At 42.6% G+C, this 17,076-nt stretch overlaps 1 protein-coding gene across 2 annotated transcripts in view; it reads left to right on the forward strand.

Annotated features, from left to right (window-relative positions):
- Positions 1–467: 467 nt before the first annotated feature.
- The window catches only part of zgc:110158 (uncharacterized protein LOC553590 homolog), a 44,009-nt gene continuing 27,400 nt past the window's right edge, over positions 468–17,076 (forward strand). The window contains exons 1-4 of one of the 2 annotated variants that reach the window (XM_060873880.1): positions 468–707; positions 7,579–7,651; positions 8,795–8,856; positions 12,049–12,133. In XM_060873880.1, coding sequence (XP_060729863.1) covers positions 652–707; positions 7,579–7,651; positions 8,795–8,856; positions 12,049–12,133 — 276 coding nt within the window. In that variant the 5' untranslated portion in view covers positions 468–651. The remainder of the gene's footprint in view (positions 708–7,578; positions 7,652–8,794; positions 8,857–12,048; positions 12,134–17,076) is intronic. The other variant, XM_060873879.1, reaches the window with a different exon arrangement.

Consider the following 17,076-nt stretch of genomic DNA (forward strand, 5'->3'; position numbering starts at 1 on the left):
GCACCCAGGGCCTAAATGACAAGGCTTGTTTGGTTGGGCTGATTCAGTGTCAAATCTGTTTCTCTAACAAACCACTGTAGGCGTAATCTTCATCCGGACTGAGACGATCTCGCTCAGACGTTCTTGAACCTCTTGTTTTGGTCCACACACTAGTGTGATGATTGCTGTTTTCTCAGCTGCCAAGAAAAAAAAAGTGGGCCAGCACTTGATTCAAACGGACCAAACAACGCACACGTGAAAGCATCCTTAAAAATCAATCATTCTGTCATCTTCGGCCAACAAAGAATTATGACGGAATGAGTTAAAAAAGTTGTGGCGTCTGTCAGGTAATTTTTGGTGTGTGTTCCCCTTTAAGAAGCCCCTCCTTTCCCCACAGCAGAGGGAGGGAGAGTAAACTCCCTCAACAGCGATTGAAAAAAAAAAAAAAGCTCTCGCGGCGGCCTGTTTCAAGTCCCCCCCGGTAGAAACTGTGCCTGATTTGTGGCCGATGTTGGAGATGTAAAAAAAAAAAAAAAAAAAAAAAAAAAAACAGGAGGAGGAAGAAAACCACACACTACCCTGGGTAGCTATGGAGATGGAGCCTTTTCCTGGCCGCTTTCTTTGACAGGCGTCGAGTAGGGGCTTAAAAATCTTTCAAAAACGGAGTCCAACATGTACGCCAAAGGGAAAGGAACCGTTGTGCCGTCCGATAGCCAAGCGCGAGAGAAGTAAGTTCAAAATTTGTGCGTTGTCACGGAAACCAAACCAGCCGTTAAACGTTAAACGTTAAGCTAACTTACCTGCGCGAGCGCCGAGTAGGGAAACAAAACTACTTTACAAACTTGTTCAAACTTCGGTGTTTCTTCGTGTTATTACCGACTCTGTTCTCGCGTTTGCGATTCCGCTTGTTGTTTTATGTACATTTGTGTATTTTTCTTCTTTCTAAACGCTCATAATCTGCACCGAAAGCTGTTTTTTTTTTTTGTTATTGTTGTTGTTTACGGCGGTGAAACTTCTCTCCACGCGCCTCCCGCGCTTATTTAAGTGAACTTCGCTTTTTTTTGTGTGTTTAGTTTTTTTTTTTTTTGTGCAGATATTCTGCAAGAAATAGAACAACAACAACAACAGATTGGTGCATCTCCTCGAGTTTGTGTCCATGCATTCGTTGTTGCACGAGGACGGAGCCGCGGTGCAACGTTTAATAACGTTTAAAAAGGCGCGTGCGCTCAAAATAGCTACGGCACATCGTATAGATTCGTGTTGCAATGTCGCCTGGGCACTTATGCGCTGTTTTTTTTCGTGCATTTTTTTCACTTTACTCTGTCTTTATAGTTGACAAAGTTTGGGAAGTTCTTTTGTTAACAGTGTATTAATAATTCTGGTTTACAAGTGGCTTGTATGGGATTTTCTTCCATACTCGAAGCCTGAAAACTCCACGAGAAGTTTTGGGGACTCTGCATGCATGTATGTATGTATGTATGTATGTATGCATGCAAGTATAAACACAGAAGAGTCTTGAGCAACAACACTGTATATACATGCATGCATGCATGCATACATACATACATACATACATACATACAATATAGTGTGCATATCTTATGTATTGTTGAGTAGACGTACACACAGGCTGTTAGTTTTCTTGGTTTGTGTGATCATGTTATGATATGGTTGTCAGTTCTGCTTAGATAATATCACTGGTGCGTTGATTTAAGCATGACATAAGGGTCAAATCACAATGCAAGGAGGTGTTTGTTACACCCCTTTGTTTTTCACCAAAAACTTATGATAATCCACATGTTATGAGTTTAAAACATTGTTAGAACTTTGTCTGCTTTGTGTGTCCAGTGCGGTGAAAATGTTGCAGGCTGTATGCTTCTAAACTTTTCAAGAAGTTCCTTGTTTCACAGAAGTTTCTAAGAGCTGAGCTCCTTGAGATGTGTTCGTTTTGCCCTGTTTTGTGTGTGTGCACTCACTAGAGTCTCAACTTAGAATGTTTACACAATCTCTTGCTTTACTGATAGTGTTACCACTGCCTCCACTCCCTAAGCTGGGCTGCTGAGTCGCCCTGACCGGTTTAAAGGGCTAGAACTGTTGCAGGTGCCAATATTTACGAATCGTATCATATAATTTCTTAACTTGTGCATAAATGTGTTTGAAGGGCAAAACCGAACGTACTGCTACTAAAAGCTTAAAGAAAGAAAACCCCCCAAAAAACTCAACAAATGCTGATCTGCTTCCTAATTGCCACTTCCTGCATGGCTGATTTATTTGTAGCCCTGCCCACAACAACACCATAAAAGGTAAATCTCACTGAGAGCTAAAATACTAAAAGATGACTGGATGCTGAAAGAGCGCCCCCTAAATGCATTGAATGGCAAACCTTCCAGTAGTCCAACCTGGCTAGAGCAGCAGATCTGCTACTTTAGCTTGCTTTAAAGGGTGCCATTACTTTCTCAATGATTAGCTAGTGTTATCGATTTCCCGTAATTTACATTTATTTGTCTTAATTGATTTTTATATGACGGAAGAAGGTTTTTACACGATGACAGAAGGTTAAGGAAGGCGAGTTTCTTTCATAAGTTCTTGTAGGATACGACTGTTCATGAATATCACAGTTTTTGGGTAAAAACACCACAGTATGAACTGTTTGTATCCAGCTCGTTCAAAAAAGGCTTATTTTGTTTGAATTACTGTGAGAACCAAATAAAGCTACTATTAAAGAGTTCTTTTTTTTTTTTGCCCCACACGGAAAAACATTGCAGGATTGCCCTGGCTGGAAATACCTTCCATAGTTCATACCTTCAGAGCTTTCTCCACCTTTGGAATATTTGAAGAAGTGGCCTGGAGTTTGAATCGTGTAGCATGTTGTTGCTGGTGGGTGCAGTTGACGATTAGTCATTAGCCAGTGGTGGTGTTGGGGTGTGAGTGAACCATGTCGTTTTTATCAGGGATCGTTTCGTCCATAAATTTAGATTATATTCATAACTGAATCCAGGCACTTTTTTCATCAAACCTACAAATCTCCGAAGGTTCGTGTGACGTCACGTCTCGGGAGTTTAGTTGTTCTACCGCATAAGGATCACGCGCCAAGATGTTTCATTTTCTGTCGCAGGTCTATGCAGGCCAGGGTGATCTCACATCTGTAATGTTTTAAGGACTCAATTAGGAACATATCCACATGGTTGTGGTAGCCAGAACTTTAAAAAGCAGGTCATCTAATGAATGCAAACTCTTGAATACTACTTACCACATAAATTTTCTCGGTAGATTGGCAAACAGCCAGGAACAAGGTTCTTGCCAACTGTGATTGAGCATGATCCCCAATCAGTCATGCAGCCATGTTGAATCAGCAGTGGATTGGTTTTAACTGAGCGTTGATATTTGCGTCAGACAACAGTGATGAGGCTCCTGTGCTAATATTTTGCAGTAAAGTTTTGCTGCTGAAAGGCGACAGAATTAGTGAAATGCAGTTCAACGTCTCTGGATTGGGGTGAAGATTCTTTGGGTTAAGTGAGAGCCAGAGGTTTCTAAAAAGATGCCCAGAAATCAGGACTTGTAGTTAAAAAAATAGAGATAATGATTTGTCTTGTTTTCGACAAGCCTGGCTCTCACTGTTGTATTCCCAGGTATTGTACGTAGACGCTCTAAAAGTCCCCCCTAGCTGATTATTCGGATCAGGTGCATAAAGTGACGCAAGGAGATGTACCCCAGGACTGGGCATGAGAACCGCATGATCAGGGATGCTCTTTTATCCAGGCATTCTTGCTGAATTATTGACGGGACAGTTGGAAACACGATTTTCCTAACCGTCCCTTTGAAGGGCGCTTACATGCAGCCTGGCTTCATCCATGTTTTAAGACACCCTTTTGTTCACAAGCCTTAGGCGACATGTCAGGTGTGCTCAGAGAATGTAGTTTTATTTTATTTTTATTTATTTATTTATTTATATTTTTTTTATAAAGTTGCCAGCACGGGGTCCCAAATTTGGTGCATGCAACACGTTGATTAGCGCAACTGGCATCCAGACTTTCTTTGGTTAGTTGTGAACACTTTCTAATTTGAAATCATAAACGAATGCTTGTTCAACTGTTTGTTCGGCGATCCTACATTCTATACATTGTTCTGTATAATGTATGCCTCAGGCTGGTGAAGGGAGGGGGGGACCCTAAGAGAACACCAGGTTGTGACTACTGCACCTGGCATTACGTTGCAAGCCAAGCATCCTGACCTGTGTTTAATCTTCCCCTTGTGTACAAGACTCCCTACAGAGAAACAAGGTGTCCCAGTAAAGCCGTTCTCCAACAGGGGCTAATAGGGAGGCTCACGTCCTGTCACTCCTTCCTGTACCATCTTGTAGCACTTTCTCTCGCTTAATAGGGAGTCTAATGTCCCGTCACTCCCCCCGTACCATCTTTTTTTTTCTTCTTTCTTTTCAAATGAACCCTTGAGCTTCAAGCCTGTTAGATCTGCGAGTCCCAATCAGTGCTATCGTCAGCCCTCTACATACAGCATGCCATGGCTCTCTGGGGCAAAGGCACTAAGGCGGCAAGGTGGGGTGGTGGTGGGGAGGGTGTGTGTGTGTGTGTGTAGAAGGAAGGCAATGAGGAGTTGTGATGGATTTGTCCCCCCTAGCATTCCCTCGAGCAAGCCTCTATTCAGGTTTTTCGAGAAGCTAGAAAGCCAAGTTTTTGTGTCGGCAACAATTCCTCGCCATCGTTGCTTCTTCACCTCTGAGAATACGGAGCTCTTTCAGATTTGCATACTTTACCATCGGGATGCAGCCATTTGAATTGGGGGAGGAGCCGAGCGTAGAGGGAGAGCGCTTTTTTTCTTTGGATATATTTGAATAGGGTTAGCTGTGTTTGAATATGTGAATTTGAATCGAGGAGGATTTCTGCGATTGTATTGTTGTTAAGGTTGCGTTTCACCATGAAGCTTGTATTTATTTATTTTTTGAGGTGGCGTCTTTATTCAACATCAACAAATTGTGCTTTGTGTTATTGTTTAGGTACTTGATTTTTATTGTTTTTATACAATTGTGGTTTGGTCCAAACAATTGTACCTTTTGTTAGCTACAGTTATGTTTGGGATCGAAACTTAACCAGATAACACCTTCTTATTCTGGATATAATTTTTTTTTTAACCCCCTATCTTTTCTCACCTCACAGCTAAGCTACCCCCCCCCCCCCCCATCCTTCCCACATCCTCACATATGGACTTCCCAGCAGTTTTGATCACTTCCCACCTATTCACCCTTCCTCCATCATATCCTTAGGCCTGGAAGTCAGGCTTTTAATAAAAGCTTTTCTTACATTGTACATTGATGAAGAAAATTTGCTTGACTAGAAAACCAAAACTTCAATTCAGATGTATGTTTTTCAACTGTGACAAACTTGGAAGAGGCGCCATGAGGTATTACTGGACTGTTTTAAAAACTATTAACATTATGAGTCTCAGGCCCTCTTGATTTGTCTTTTGCCCACTCGCGTCTTTTGCCCAAACCACCGTGCAATTATCAAATCAGGCAATTTTTTGGCAGTACATATCATGCAGTTGCCGGTCAAGAGCTTCAATCAATATTCACATCGAACATCATATTGGGGAGAAACGTGAGCTCAGTGACCTTGACCATAGTGTGGCGTAGTTGTTGCCAAATGGGCTGGTCTATAACTTTACAACCACGTTGAGCAGAAAAGCATTTAAGAATGCACAAGTTCAACCTGGAGGGTGGATGGACTTCAAGAGTAGAAGACCACATTGGGTTGCGCTTTTGTCATCCAAGAATGTGAATGTAAGCCTGTAGTGATTATACCACGCTTGTGGATCTTGATGTGGTTTCGTTTGTTGCTTTAGGATTCATACGTATGACCAAATTACCTTGATTTTATTTTTTTTTTAAACCCGTGAGGTCTAAACGAGTGCATTTATCACAACGGTCTTTAAAATGCAGTTTCCACCACCTGTAATAGCTACTCGCAACTAGTAGAAGTTTTTAGATAGTGACTTTGTTTGAAACCCTCATCCTCGTGTTTATGGCTGTCGTTGAGTTTCCCCCTTTCCCCACATCTCTCAGCAGGAGGCGTTTGCCATTCTGCTCACTCTCTCACGCTTTTGAAAGCCGTATACGTCTCCTTCCTGTCTCTTGTCTCTTAGCTTATCACAAAGCCTGTGATGAGGCTGATCAAATTATTGTCCCTAGTCATTTACGACCTGCTATCTTTATTTTGTGTGTGTGTGTGTGTTGGCGGGTGGGGGAAATTGCCTAAAAAAAAAAATCACTGTGTATTTTAGGATTTTAACAGTGCCAGAGAAAGCAAATGTGTTTTATATTCGTAATGGTGATTGCTTGAGGTCATAAACAATTTTTCATCCTTTAATAGCTTATGACCTTGAGCCGTCTGACACGCTCGACGGGCACAACGTGCAAGCTTAGTAGACTCGTATGCCCTCAGAGATCCTTGTGAAGACCTATTCAGACTTTTCTGAACAAAGTTTGAGAACCTTAGACGCAGAGCGGCGACTTCCCACGGAGTTTCTTTCTTGGTTATCTGTGAACAGGGAGATGGAAATCAACATGTCTTTAAAATCATAAAAGCAAAAAAACAAACAAAAACAACAATTTGGCCAAATTCTCTTCTCTATACAGAAGAGAGGACGGAGGAAAGCTTTAGCTTTAGTGGCACTCTGGTAGCCGGCTATCTATAATCGGCAGTATGAAGGGACAAACCGAGTCAATAAACAGACAAATTAACTTTTTTTTATTTTAATACTTCCTTTATTGACTTAGTCACAGCGATCTTGTGTTTTGCAACAGAACCGTGAACTGTGGTTACTTTACTTGTTCTTGCACAACTCAGAAACCTAGAACAAGCAAGTGTCTGGGTCGACAATGGAAAACATTGTTACCTGTAGCGTCATCACCTTGTCCTGAATCTGACCCCACACACCGCATCGGAGATCTGTATAAGTCTGATTAGTTAACCTGAACGGATGACCGGCAACGTTTTCAAAGTCAAATACGTCAAGTGCAACAACATATTCTCGCTTAGCACACGCGCTTACCTTCAGTTGAACGCGTCGAGAGAGATAAAAACACAAAACAGTAACCCGTCTTCAGAAATATCTTTTATCTGACACAGATTCTGAACAGGACCGCTTGTAGCTTTTGTTCTATAATTGTTCACGCATTTTGGCTAATTGTAGCGCGCATTATGTTATTATATTATGTTAGTTACTACGTTGTAGTTTCCAGGCAACCAAAACCTGACTTGCTGGTTAGCTTACTGGAGTGTCCACATATCGGGTCGGCTAGCTAGCTAACAAGTTAATCTTGTGTTAGTATAAAACGACAAAATAATTGTGATTTTATTCGTTAACTCGAGGGCTGCTTTTTTTTCTGTCGAATGGCTTACGTGACCAGAAATGTTGCTTTGTCGAATAATTGTTGAATAATTAATTGCTCTTTTTTTTTCTTTGTAACTTTACCAAATAAACCTTCATAGCTTTAGAGTGTAAAAACGTTGTTAATTGTTTTAATGTTTGCTGATGCAGCGATTGTGCGTGTATTTATTTACTTATTTATTTTTTTGCTTCCAGGTTGGCTTTATACGTCTACGAATACTTGTTACATGTTGGTGCTCAGAAATCTGCACAGACCTTCTTGTCTGAGGTGAGTTAGTTTTGTGTGTGTGTGTGTGTGTGTGTGTGTGTGTGCATCCCAGTGAGCAAAACGCATCGCAATGGCAGTTGAACCTTTGGGTCAAGACCACTTACGCAGTTCATCGTGCTCCCAGATAGCTTGTTTTAAACTCTTTAAAAAAAAAAAAAATAATAAAAAAATCCTGCAGATAGATCAGTGTGTGAAAACGATAATTAATTGGAGTTGAAATGAATTAACTTGACTTTGCCCCTATCATTGCATCAGTGGTTCGTGCCTGTAGTGGGGCAAACATTTCATAGGATGTTGTAATTACATGCATCTTAATATTAGTTCTAGGAGCCAAAGCGATAGAACGTATATATCTTTTTCTGTAATGTAGCCCGGAGTCTGATTGGTCCGTAGGTGTGGCTTTGCAGACGTGTATCTAGCACAACGTTTTTTTAAAAGTTATTTCAGTAGCTACGATTTAAAGACGTGCTTTACGTAACGGAAACCTAATGAGGAGAAATGTTTATTGTAATGAGATGTTTCTTGCTACGTTTATGGAAGTCCACAGTACGTATACATAAAAAAAAAAAAAAAAAAAATTTACAAATATCCGTAGCTTCTAACATTAGCGATAACGTGGACTAACGTGCTATTTGGACGTTATACAGCATCAAGTAATCAAACGTATTAATAGAGGTTGTAGTTTATTTCTTATTTATTGTGGACGGAATATTACTTGTATCTCTGTCCGATTCTAGTCAGACCGAGAAAGTTATAAGCAGCAGAGACCTTGAGTTGGTACTAACTACTAGTTGCCTAGACTGAGTAGAAATCGCAGAGAAAAGCACAGCTGTGTGTTTCTTTGTGTTACTCGAGCAGAGAAACGGGTGGAAGCACGCCAGTCTAAGAGACGTCCTGTAAGTTGTAGAGAAATATTTAACGGCTTAATGGCCGAGGGACGTATTGGAAGCCGCCAGAGTCGTGTACAGATAGAGATCAGATGCTCGGAGGTCCATTAGGGGAAAGAATGAACCTATTCGTTGTTATCTGTGCCGGTGCCAGAAATACGACTTAAATATGGTGCAACAGGAAGCATGTTTGGAACACCTAACATTTATCTTTCTGTGTTTTTTTTTTTTTTTTTTTGTTTTGTGTGTGTTTCAGATCCGGTGGGAGAAGAACATTACTCTAGGAGAGCCCCCAGGATTCCTGCATTCATGGTGGTGGTACGTCACGTTTCCTGTTTCCTTTTATTTATTTATTTATTTATTTATTTGTTTGTTTGTTTGTTTGTTTATCTCCCCCCCCCTTGTCTAATATCGATCAACTTCAGTATTGTTCATCACTCTCTCAGTCCCAAGAGAATCATATTTCTCTCAATTTCCGCTACCTGAACAAACGGGACAGAGGTGGCCTACGTGTTCGGCAGCTCTGCCGTGACCCTCAGCCCTGCACTCGCAGACTCCGCCCACCGACAGAAAACAAAAGCCCCAGATGGTGTAGAGAAGGCAGGACACGCCCTCTCTCTTACCCCCACCGCCAACCTTTGTCTCTGGCTGTGTCCTTTTGTCCCCCCAGCACACAGCTCCGAGAGAGCGGATTAACTCTTTGCATACCACTCTCTTTTGTGCGCAGTGACCAAATCCCCACCTCCCTGCTGTCTTTTTTTTCTTCTTCTTCTTTCTTTCCTTCTCTCCTCTCGTTGGGGGCAGGCCAGTCGACAGGCCACAGGGTCAACAGCCTCGAGGTTTCCTGAGTTCACCAGGAGCCAAGAAGGGATGCAGGTTTTGATTAAACCACCTCCCGCCCAGCCCACCACCCCCACCCCTGACCACCACCACCACTTATGCTCCACCTCAGATCTCTTCTCCTAATCGTTTGTCCACTCGTCTACGGATGCCTCCTTCTGATCAGCTCACTTAACCTTTATTTCTTTTTAGCTTAATTAAAGGATCGAGCCCATCGATCGCTTCCTGATAGAGTTCAAAGAAAGGTTAATCAAAAGATTCTTTAAAGATTCATAGCGGTATCAGGATCAATCGTGGGTCCTTTTTTTTGGTTTGTTTGTTTTTTTTAGTTTTTGGGAGCAGTCGATGCGCTTTATTATGTATTTAATTATTTTTTTATAAAGAAGACATCTTTGATTATAGATGTGACCGTTTATAGTAACGTCATACGCATCACGTATCCTGACAATGGGAACGTTTTATGATACGATAGATTTTTTTTGTCGCATCGTCTACCTCTAAACATAACTTTAACTTTAAACATCACGGCCCCCTTTCATCCATACGTACGCTTTTACCTTCGGCAAAACGCAGTTCCTTAAACTGGAGATTTACTCAAAAAGTGCGTCATTACGAGGAATATAAGTCACTGCCAGACAATATCAGTAACCAGGTGTTGATCTCGACTGCATGTGAAATCTTCCATGTTAAGAAAGCGTACAAAGGAGCTTAATTACACACAAGACTCAGATGCGAATAAATTAAATGTAAATATGAGACCCTTGGAAAAAGTTTCAGGTTTGTGAGCCGTTAAAAGACGTCGCCCGAGCGGTTTAAAAATGTCACGTTTGTTCGCAGAGCGATGAACTTAGTCCGACGTTAACGATGTACACGATCCATAATTTAACGTAGTTTAACATAAGTTTGGATTTTTTTGTTACAGCTACGATTATTATTTATTCAGTCATAAGCGTTTTCACTCAGCAACCGGTTTGAATCCACGGATTTGCCGAGATCTATCGAAAAACCCGTTAACGTAAGAACTCGGTTTAGGCTTGTGACTCTTGCCTAGAGGTCTTCTTATTTGTGGATCTCCTCACATACGCATGCGAAAGGTGGTTGTAAACTCCATAGCAAAGGAAAACGTATGGGATAATCAGGCCTACTTTTGTTCTCGCTTTAACCCCCCTGTCGTTTCCTGCCTGTATGAGATGCCCATAATACCCTTAGGTGTAACCAAGTCCTGAAAGAATAGTAATTGACATGAAAAAGTAGCTCCTTCCAATTAGCATCCGAGCTAAGCTCAGTCGGTGCTTTTGTTTAGTCTCTGAAGAAGCACCATGACGCCATTCAAGACGCCGGCAGGGAGCGTTTTACAGCTTACCTTGTGTGAAGACAGAATTTGCAACGATTTAAGTGCAGGCTTCTGACCTGCTTCAAATTTATTTGCTCGTTAGCTGAAGTTGAAATTTTCTGACGATCCTACCAGGTGGAAATTTGAAATTTTCACCTGTGTTCCTGATGGAGTTTTGCTTCCTCGCGTGACATCAGTTCACCAATGAGGCTTTCTTAAGCAGGTCCCTTTCTCTACACGAGCTCTAAAAGCTCTTAATCGATAATGCTTTATCGATTAAGAGTATAATAAAGTTTACTTCCAACCAAACCTTCGTCAAAAATGGCGGCGTTTTGGTATCGTTTTTTTTTTTCTTCTTCCAAGCTTTCTCCAGCCCTCATAGAAGTCGGCTGTGGAATCTTTCTCTTTTATTTTCGTCTGTTTTTGGTTTCTGCTACCCATTAATGGTCCCCACCCCCACGCTCAAAGAGTCCGGTTCTCCCGCTCTTATTTTCCTTTTTTTTTTTCTTTCTTTCTTTTACTGAATGTTTCTTGTCCCAGTAAACATTCAGCATGGAGGGAAAAACACCTTCTCTCGTACACACTCAGAGACATGATCCTGCACCCTTTTTCCTTTAATCTAAAGTTACCCGAGTCGCGTAAAACATCTCGTCATCTGATACGTCATGTTTCTCTCTCTCTCTCTCTCTCTCTCTCTCGCTCTCTCTTTCTTTTCACCCCCCACACTTCACCCCCTGTAGCTTTATTGGTTATCCATTAAATCGATGTCTAAAGACCAGGAGTGATCTAATTTGGATGTGTTAAACAGGTACTTAGTTACAGTGCAGTAATTAAAATGCCATTTGGAAGCAACCCTTGTGCTACCCCTCGGCGGCCCTGGAGGACCTGAGTGGACTTAATTGAGGAAATCCCTGGCTTAATTGATCCGTAACCTGCTGCTTGTGCCAAGTGGACAGAGAGTTTCAGGAGAATCTGAGAGTTGTGCATGGTCTATTGCACCTTTTTTAAAACGGAAAGCTCTGCAGATAAAAATAAAAACGTAGGATTTCCTGAGCTCGCGCGAAGCCGCTCGTTTTAGCTTGGGAGAAACGAAGCCGCGAGTTTGCTCTCACGCCGAAAACCCCGTGATAGATCTGGAATGATGGACTTGCAGAACTCGCTGATAATAAGTGACACCTCAGGGAAGGCCTGCCCCTCCTCTCCATCTCTCATGCCCCCCTTTTTTATTTATTTTTTCCCCACTTAAAACATCTCGGGCTAGCTTTCTGTCCTGCTGAATACTGCTAATAACTGTTCCCACTTGTATTGTTTATGATGATGTGTCCATGTCGTTGCAGCGTGTTCTGGGATCTGTACTGCGCCGCCCCGGACAGACGCGAGACCTGCGAGCATTCCAGCGAGGCCAAGGCCTTCCATGACTACGTAAGTGCGACGCTGCTTCTGATTCAGTGGGCGGAGCTAGAACTCAGGGGCCTTCTGTGTCTGTCATGTGGTTTACGGTGTTAGGAATAGTAAAGGGTTAAGGAGTAGTGAATGTGAAGGAAGGCCGATGTTGGATTTAAATAAATAAAATAAAATCAATGCTGCGGTCGTCATGGAGACGATCACACCAGACTGCCCCTCGCAACACTATCGCCACCTCCTGGGCCAGCGTGCTCACATCAGGGTTGACTGGATTTCCGTGGATTACTAATCCCCATAGCGAGAACACAGTAAGCAAAGAAATGTTTACACTCCATCAACGTCTACCATGTTTCAGTTGTCCTTGGGGAAGGTCATCACTTTTCCCACAGGAATGAACTTCTGACGTCTACACGAACTTCTGTTAAACAAACACGTAGAGGCGGCATGAAAGTGCACAGAGTAATAAGGATCACACGCTTCTCTTTCCCTTAACCAAATCGCTGGGCGGATCGACGACCTACGGGTTAAACCTTCAGCTGCTTATTTTTAAATGTATTTATTTTTTTTATTTGTTGCTTGAACTATTGCGTCACTGCCTGTGGCTTACGATGAAGTGCGCGTTCAGGATCGGCGAGAAACGATTCTGTGATTGCGACTTGAAACGGTTTTCATTCTCTAATCATCAGGGCCAGACTGTGGTAATGAGCTGAACGTTTATTTGGTGAATGCTGGTCAAATATGATTAATATAGGCTGCACTTTCATCACCAGAGGTTCAGATGAATTTTTTTTTTTTTTTTTTTTTACTTAAATGCTCTAATCACAGCAAAGAGGAGTGAGTGTGTGTGTGTGTAGTTTTTTTTTTTTTTTCTTCCTCTTCTTTAGTGAAAGTCTCTGAGGATTTTTCCTTTATCTCTTTAAAGCGTCTGTTTTCCCGTGTGTATTTGGAGAGCCTCCACTGCTCGGCGTGCACATCTCAGCAAGGTCCACTAGCGCGTCCTTGAGTCGGGTGATTTATGATGTGTTTAGCGCACTGCCTTTTTTTTTTTTTTTTTTTTTACATTTTTCTTTTTGCTGGTCAGTTGCAATACACAGGTGTGTGTGTGTGTGTTTGTGCGTGTGGGGTTCATCCTGGCCGTCGCCATCTACCACTCTGTCCTCCCTGCCTTCTGGGGAGATAATGGACTACAGTACTCTAATCTCCTAATCCCGGGAGCGGTTGAGGGGCTAAGCCTAAGGGATTTGGTGGGATTGGAGGCCTGGCCAAACGCCAGAGGTGCCTGGTTTCTCTGCGTTCTCGCCATAATGAGCATTGATCGGACAGTGCACCATCCAGCGCCATTTATCACAGCTGTCCCGGAGTAGCTGCTCGATCTATGAGGGGTCGCCTCTCTCATCTCGCTGCTCTGCCACGGCTCACGCTCTTTTTCCGAGGCCTTGTTTTTGGCTCGCCGTTCCCAAGACGCCCGTGCTCATAAATCCTTACGGGGCCTCTTAGAAGAACAAAAGATTCAGTAGCGAGTATTTTGGTGGGGCGTTTTGTTCAGATTAAAGCTGCGCTCCTTTCAAAAAGGGGGTTTGGCTGGTTATGGGCTGGCGCGGCTCCACCGCATGAGCGCGTGCTTTCATACCTTTTCCTTTGGCTTTCCGTTCCAGAGGTCTGTCGAAGGAGTCGTTTGCAGGGTGTCCGTGTCTCCATCTGGATCTCTTGTTTTTCTCTCTCTCTCTCTTTGTCACTTCTTCCAAACACATGCTTTCCATGCTTTCCCGTGGCTGTAATCCACTGTTAATCTTGCACGTGGAAAGTAGTAACTTGGCAAAAACATGCTACACCATCATGTCTTTTCAGGAAAAAGTGTAGCTTTTTAATCACCTAAAATATCGTAATTATTTTAACAATTGCACTCACTGATATCTTGGCAAGTGGCTGTTTATTTGCTTGGAAGAATAATTCTAGTTCTAGTCGTGTAAATGTTTTTTTTTTTTTTTTGCTGTACTAATTTGATTATTTGCACGTTTAGCCTGAAAGTTTCACACAAGGAGCGAGGAGCCGGTTTAGTTCTAGGACGAGGTGACGCAAAGTGGAGTTTAATAATCACGATTAAGATCACGCTGGAAAACTTGCCGTCGATTTATTAAAGGCGACGTAACCAGTTGCCGTAGGAATGGGGACGTGTTCCGCACATCAGCACGTTAACATGTTACCTGGGATTTTCCCGTTAGCCAAAATTTGTCATTTATTCATTTTTCGACAAATCTGAATCGAGAACCAAATAAACAAACAGAAGGAAATCTTCACTGGTTTCCAGATTGCTCTAATCTTCTCCCTACTGCTGTGCCCAGGTTTAATTCCCTCTGTGGCCCACGGCTTGCCTTTATACCAGTGTAAATATTTTGGTTATGGTGTGGAGTAGAAAGTGCGCAGCGATGTTTATTCAGTCATTCGAGTAATCAGCCGGTGTGACGTCAATAACACCGTCGCCCAAACTGATGGCAACGATAAGGCGGGCCGTGTACGGACCAGGAGCTCCACTGCCACGGAGTTTTACCCTCTGCTTCTCTCGCTTTCTCATACATACAACACCGCTCTCTCTCTCTCTCTCTCTTTCTCTCAGGAAGATTGATTGGGTAATCTCGCTCTTTCTCCATGATGCATGCTCACTCGCTTGCGTGCTCTGGGGAAACAGAGAAGTGCGGCCAGCATGATAATGGGAGGAGGAGACGGAAAATAGAGATGGTGGCGATCATCAATCAAGCTCCACTAATTTGACCTCTAATAATAATAATAATAATAATAATAATAATAACAATAGTAATAAATTTTTTTTTTTTTAAATTAAGCACGCACATTTTCTGTATTTCCCAGATCTTTAAAAAGCAAATGACCACCACCAACAACAACAACAAAAAAACCCCACAATGGTTGTGTATTTATGAAACTTGCCAGCAATAACAGGGTTAAAATGCTGTTTGCTTCTCTGAGGCACTCTGAGCATGCTCACTGCAGGCGAACGGTTAATATTTGATCGTGTGTGTGTGTGCGCGCTGATACGTTAAAGAGAAAGCAAGACTTTTCCATCCCTACTATAGCTTCCGTATCTGCTTCGTACAGCAGGTTTGCTTTGTTTTTAGACCCCACACATTTGCCGTTATATAATGTAGCGTTATATCACCGCTTACCTGAGAGACATCACGTCTTCGCAGACCCGGAACGTCTGCGGAACAAGGTCCTGTTATCACTTATGTTATAGCAGGACTAAACATTACCACGGTCCTACTTACGAAGTCTCTTTAAGGGTTAATACAGAGAAATGTGTTTGCTGTTATGATACTTATTTAGTCTGCTGGGGGGCCTGAAATATATGACATGTTGCGTACACTCTTGGAAATAAAGGTCCATTGTTTCTGGAGTTTAACAGACAAGGCAGCATATAGATCAGTAAATGACCCCAGACAAAGATGTTGCCCTGTGATGGTTCGGATGTCCAAGGTTTCACCCGGGCTAAGCTTCAGGCTCCGTCGGAACACCGCATCAGAGAAGATGGATGGATGGTGTTTTATTATAACAACACAATTGGAAGGTTGACACGTCTTTGAACTAAACCGAATTCCACAGGACCCTCTAGTGGTCAGAAATTACACAGGGAAGCGAAAAGGAAAGGCTCAACAAGCAGGGGACAAGATCGTTGCCGCTTGTGTCTTCTGTCTGTGGTGATTGCTTTGCTCTGTCTTTCCAAAACTCCCTCTTCTCTCTCTCTATTTCTCTCTCTCTCTCTTGTTGTGTGTTGGCAGGCAGCTTTGGCACTAGACCCTTGGCTCTGCCTGCGTCTGGTGCTGTTCTAGCATCTTGGCCAATACCAACTGAAGGGGGGGTTTGAGGAGGAGGAGGAGGAGGAGGTGCAAGTACATCAGTCTCAAGTACCAGCTGCCCATCCAAACCCCCACCAAAAAAAAAGAGCCTCTCTTTTGATAGATTGTGTGTTTGTGTTTGTGTGAAAGTGTGCACGCTCTTGTTTGCTTGCTTGCGTGTCTACACACAAACACACACTCTCTCGCATATGCGTGTGTTTGGCCACACGGCCCGTGCCAGGCTGCTCGGCGGAGATGAGAGGCAAACACTCTACATCTGTTCGCACCCCACTCGACGCATTCAGACACACTCCAAACGCTCCTTAGGTTCCCGTCCCGTTCCTCCGTGCCCCCATGCTTTGCAGACGCGTGCAGGTACGTCACGTTTTTACGAGCAGTTGGATTGTTTGTGTGGAATTCATTTTATCACTTTATCGCTTTTATTTACGCTGACGTGTGAAGCATCCTTGTCTCGCGCAAAAAAAAAAAAAAAAAAAAAAAAGAATCGTTTTATAGTCTAATATATGTTTGTAATATTGTTCGTTTTAATGCTGAAAAGTAATTACGCCCTTAACGGCTTATAAATGTGCAGGAAGTTAAAAAGTATAATAATAATATAGTAGTAGTAATAATAATAATTATTGAATTAAAGGAAAACTAACGACGCCAGGAGTTCGTCTGGGTTGAAAACGATAATAGTTTAGCAGCCTGTCATTTAGAGTTCACTGTGCGTTAGACAGCTAATAATCAGCATCCATCGGTTTATTCGTGTTGCGCAAACCCGAGCTGCTTTTTTGCTCACCACGGCTGTAAAGGGTGATTTAGTTTGGGAAAAGGTTAGGCTAAAGGTAGTTTATTGTAAAATATACAAAAGTTAGATTAGACAACTTATAGGTTTTTTTTTTATCTCTTTGTCTCTCTCTCTCTCTCTCTCACACACACACACACACACACACACACACACACACCCTTATGCCCCTGATTTCTATTTTTATACCTGTGACTCCTGACGGCTTCCTTACTGACCACGCTGCCTCCTTGTGTGTGTGTGAGAGAGCAACAGAAAAAGAACACCTGGGCCTGTTTCAGTTGAAGCCACAAACTCCGCCTTTT

This window comes from Tachysurus vachellii, chromosome 7, assembly GCF_030014155.1.
Source record: "Tachysurus vachellii isolate PV-2020 chromosome 7, HZAU_Pvac_v1, whole genome shotgun sequence".
Taxonomy (NCBI): domain Eukaryota; kingdom Metazoa; phylum Chordata; class Actinopteri; order Siluriformes; family Bagridae; genus Tachysurus; species Tachysurus vachellii.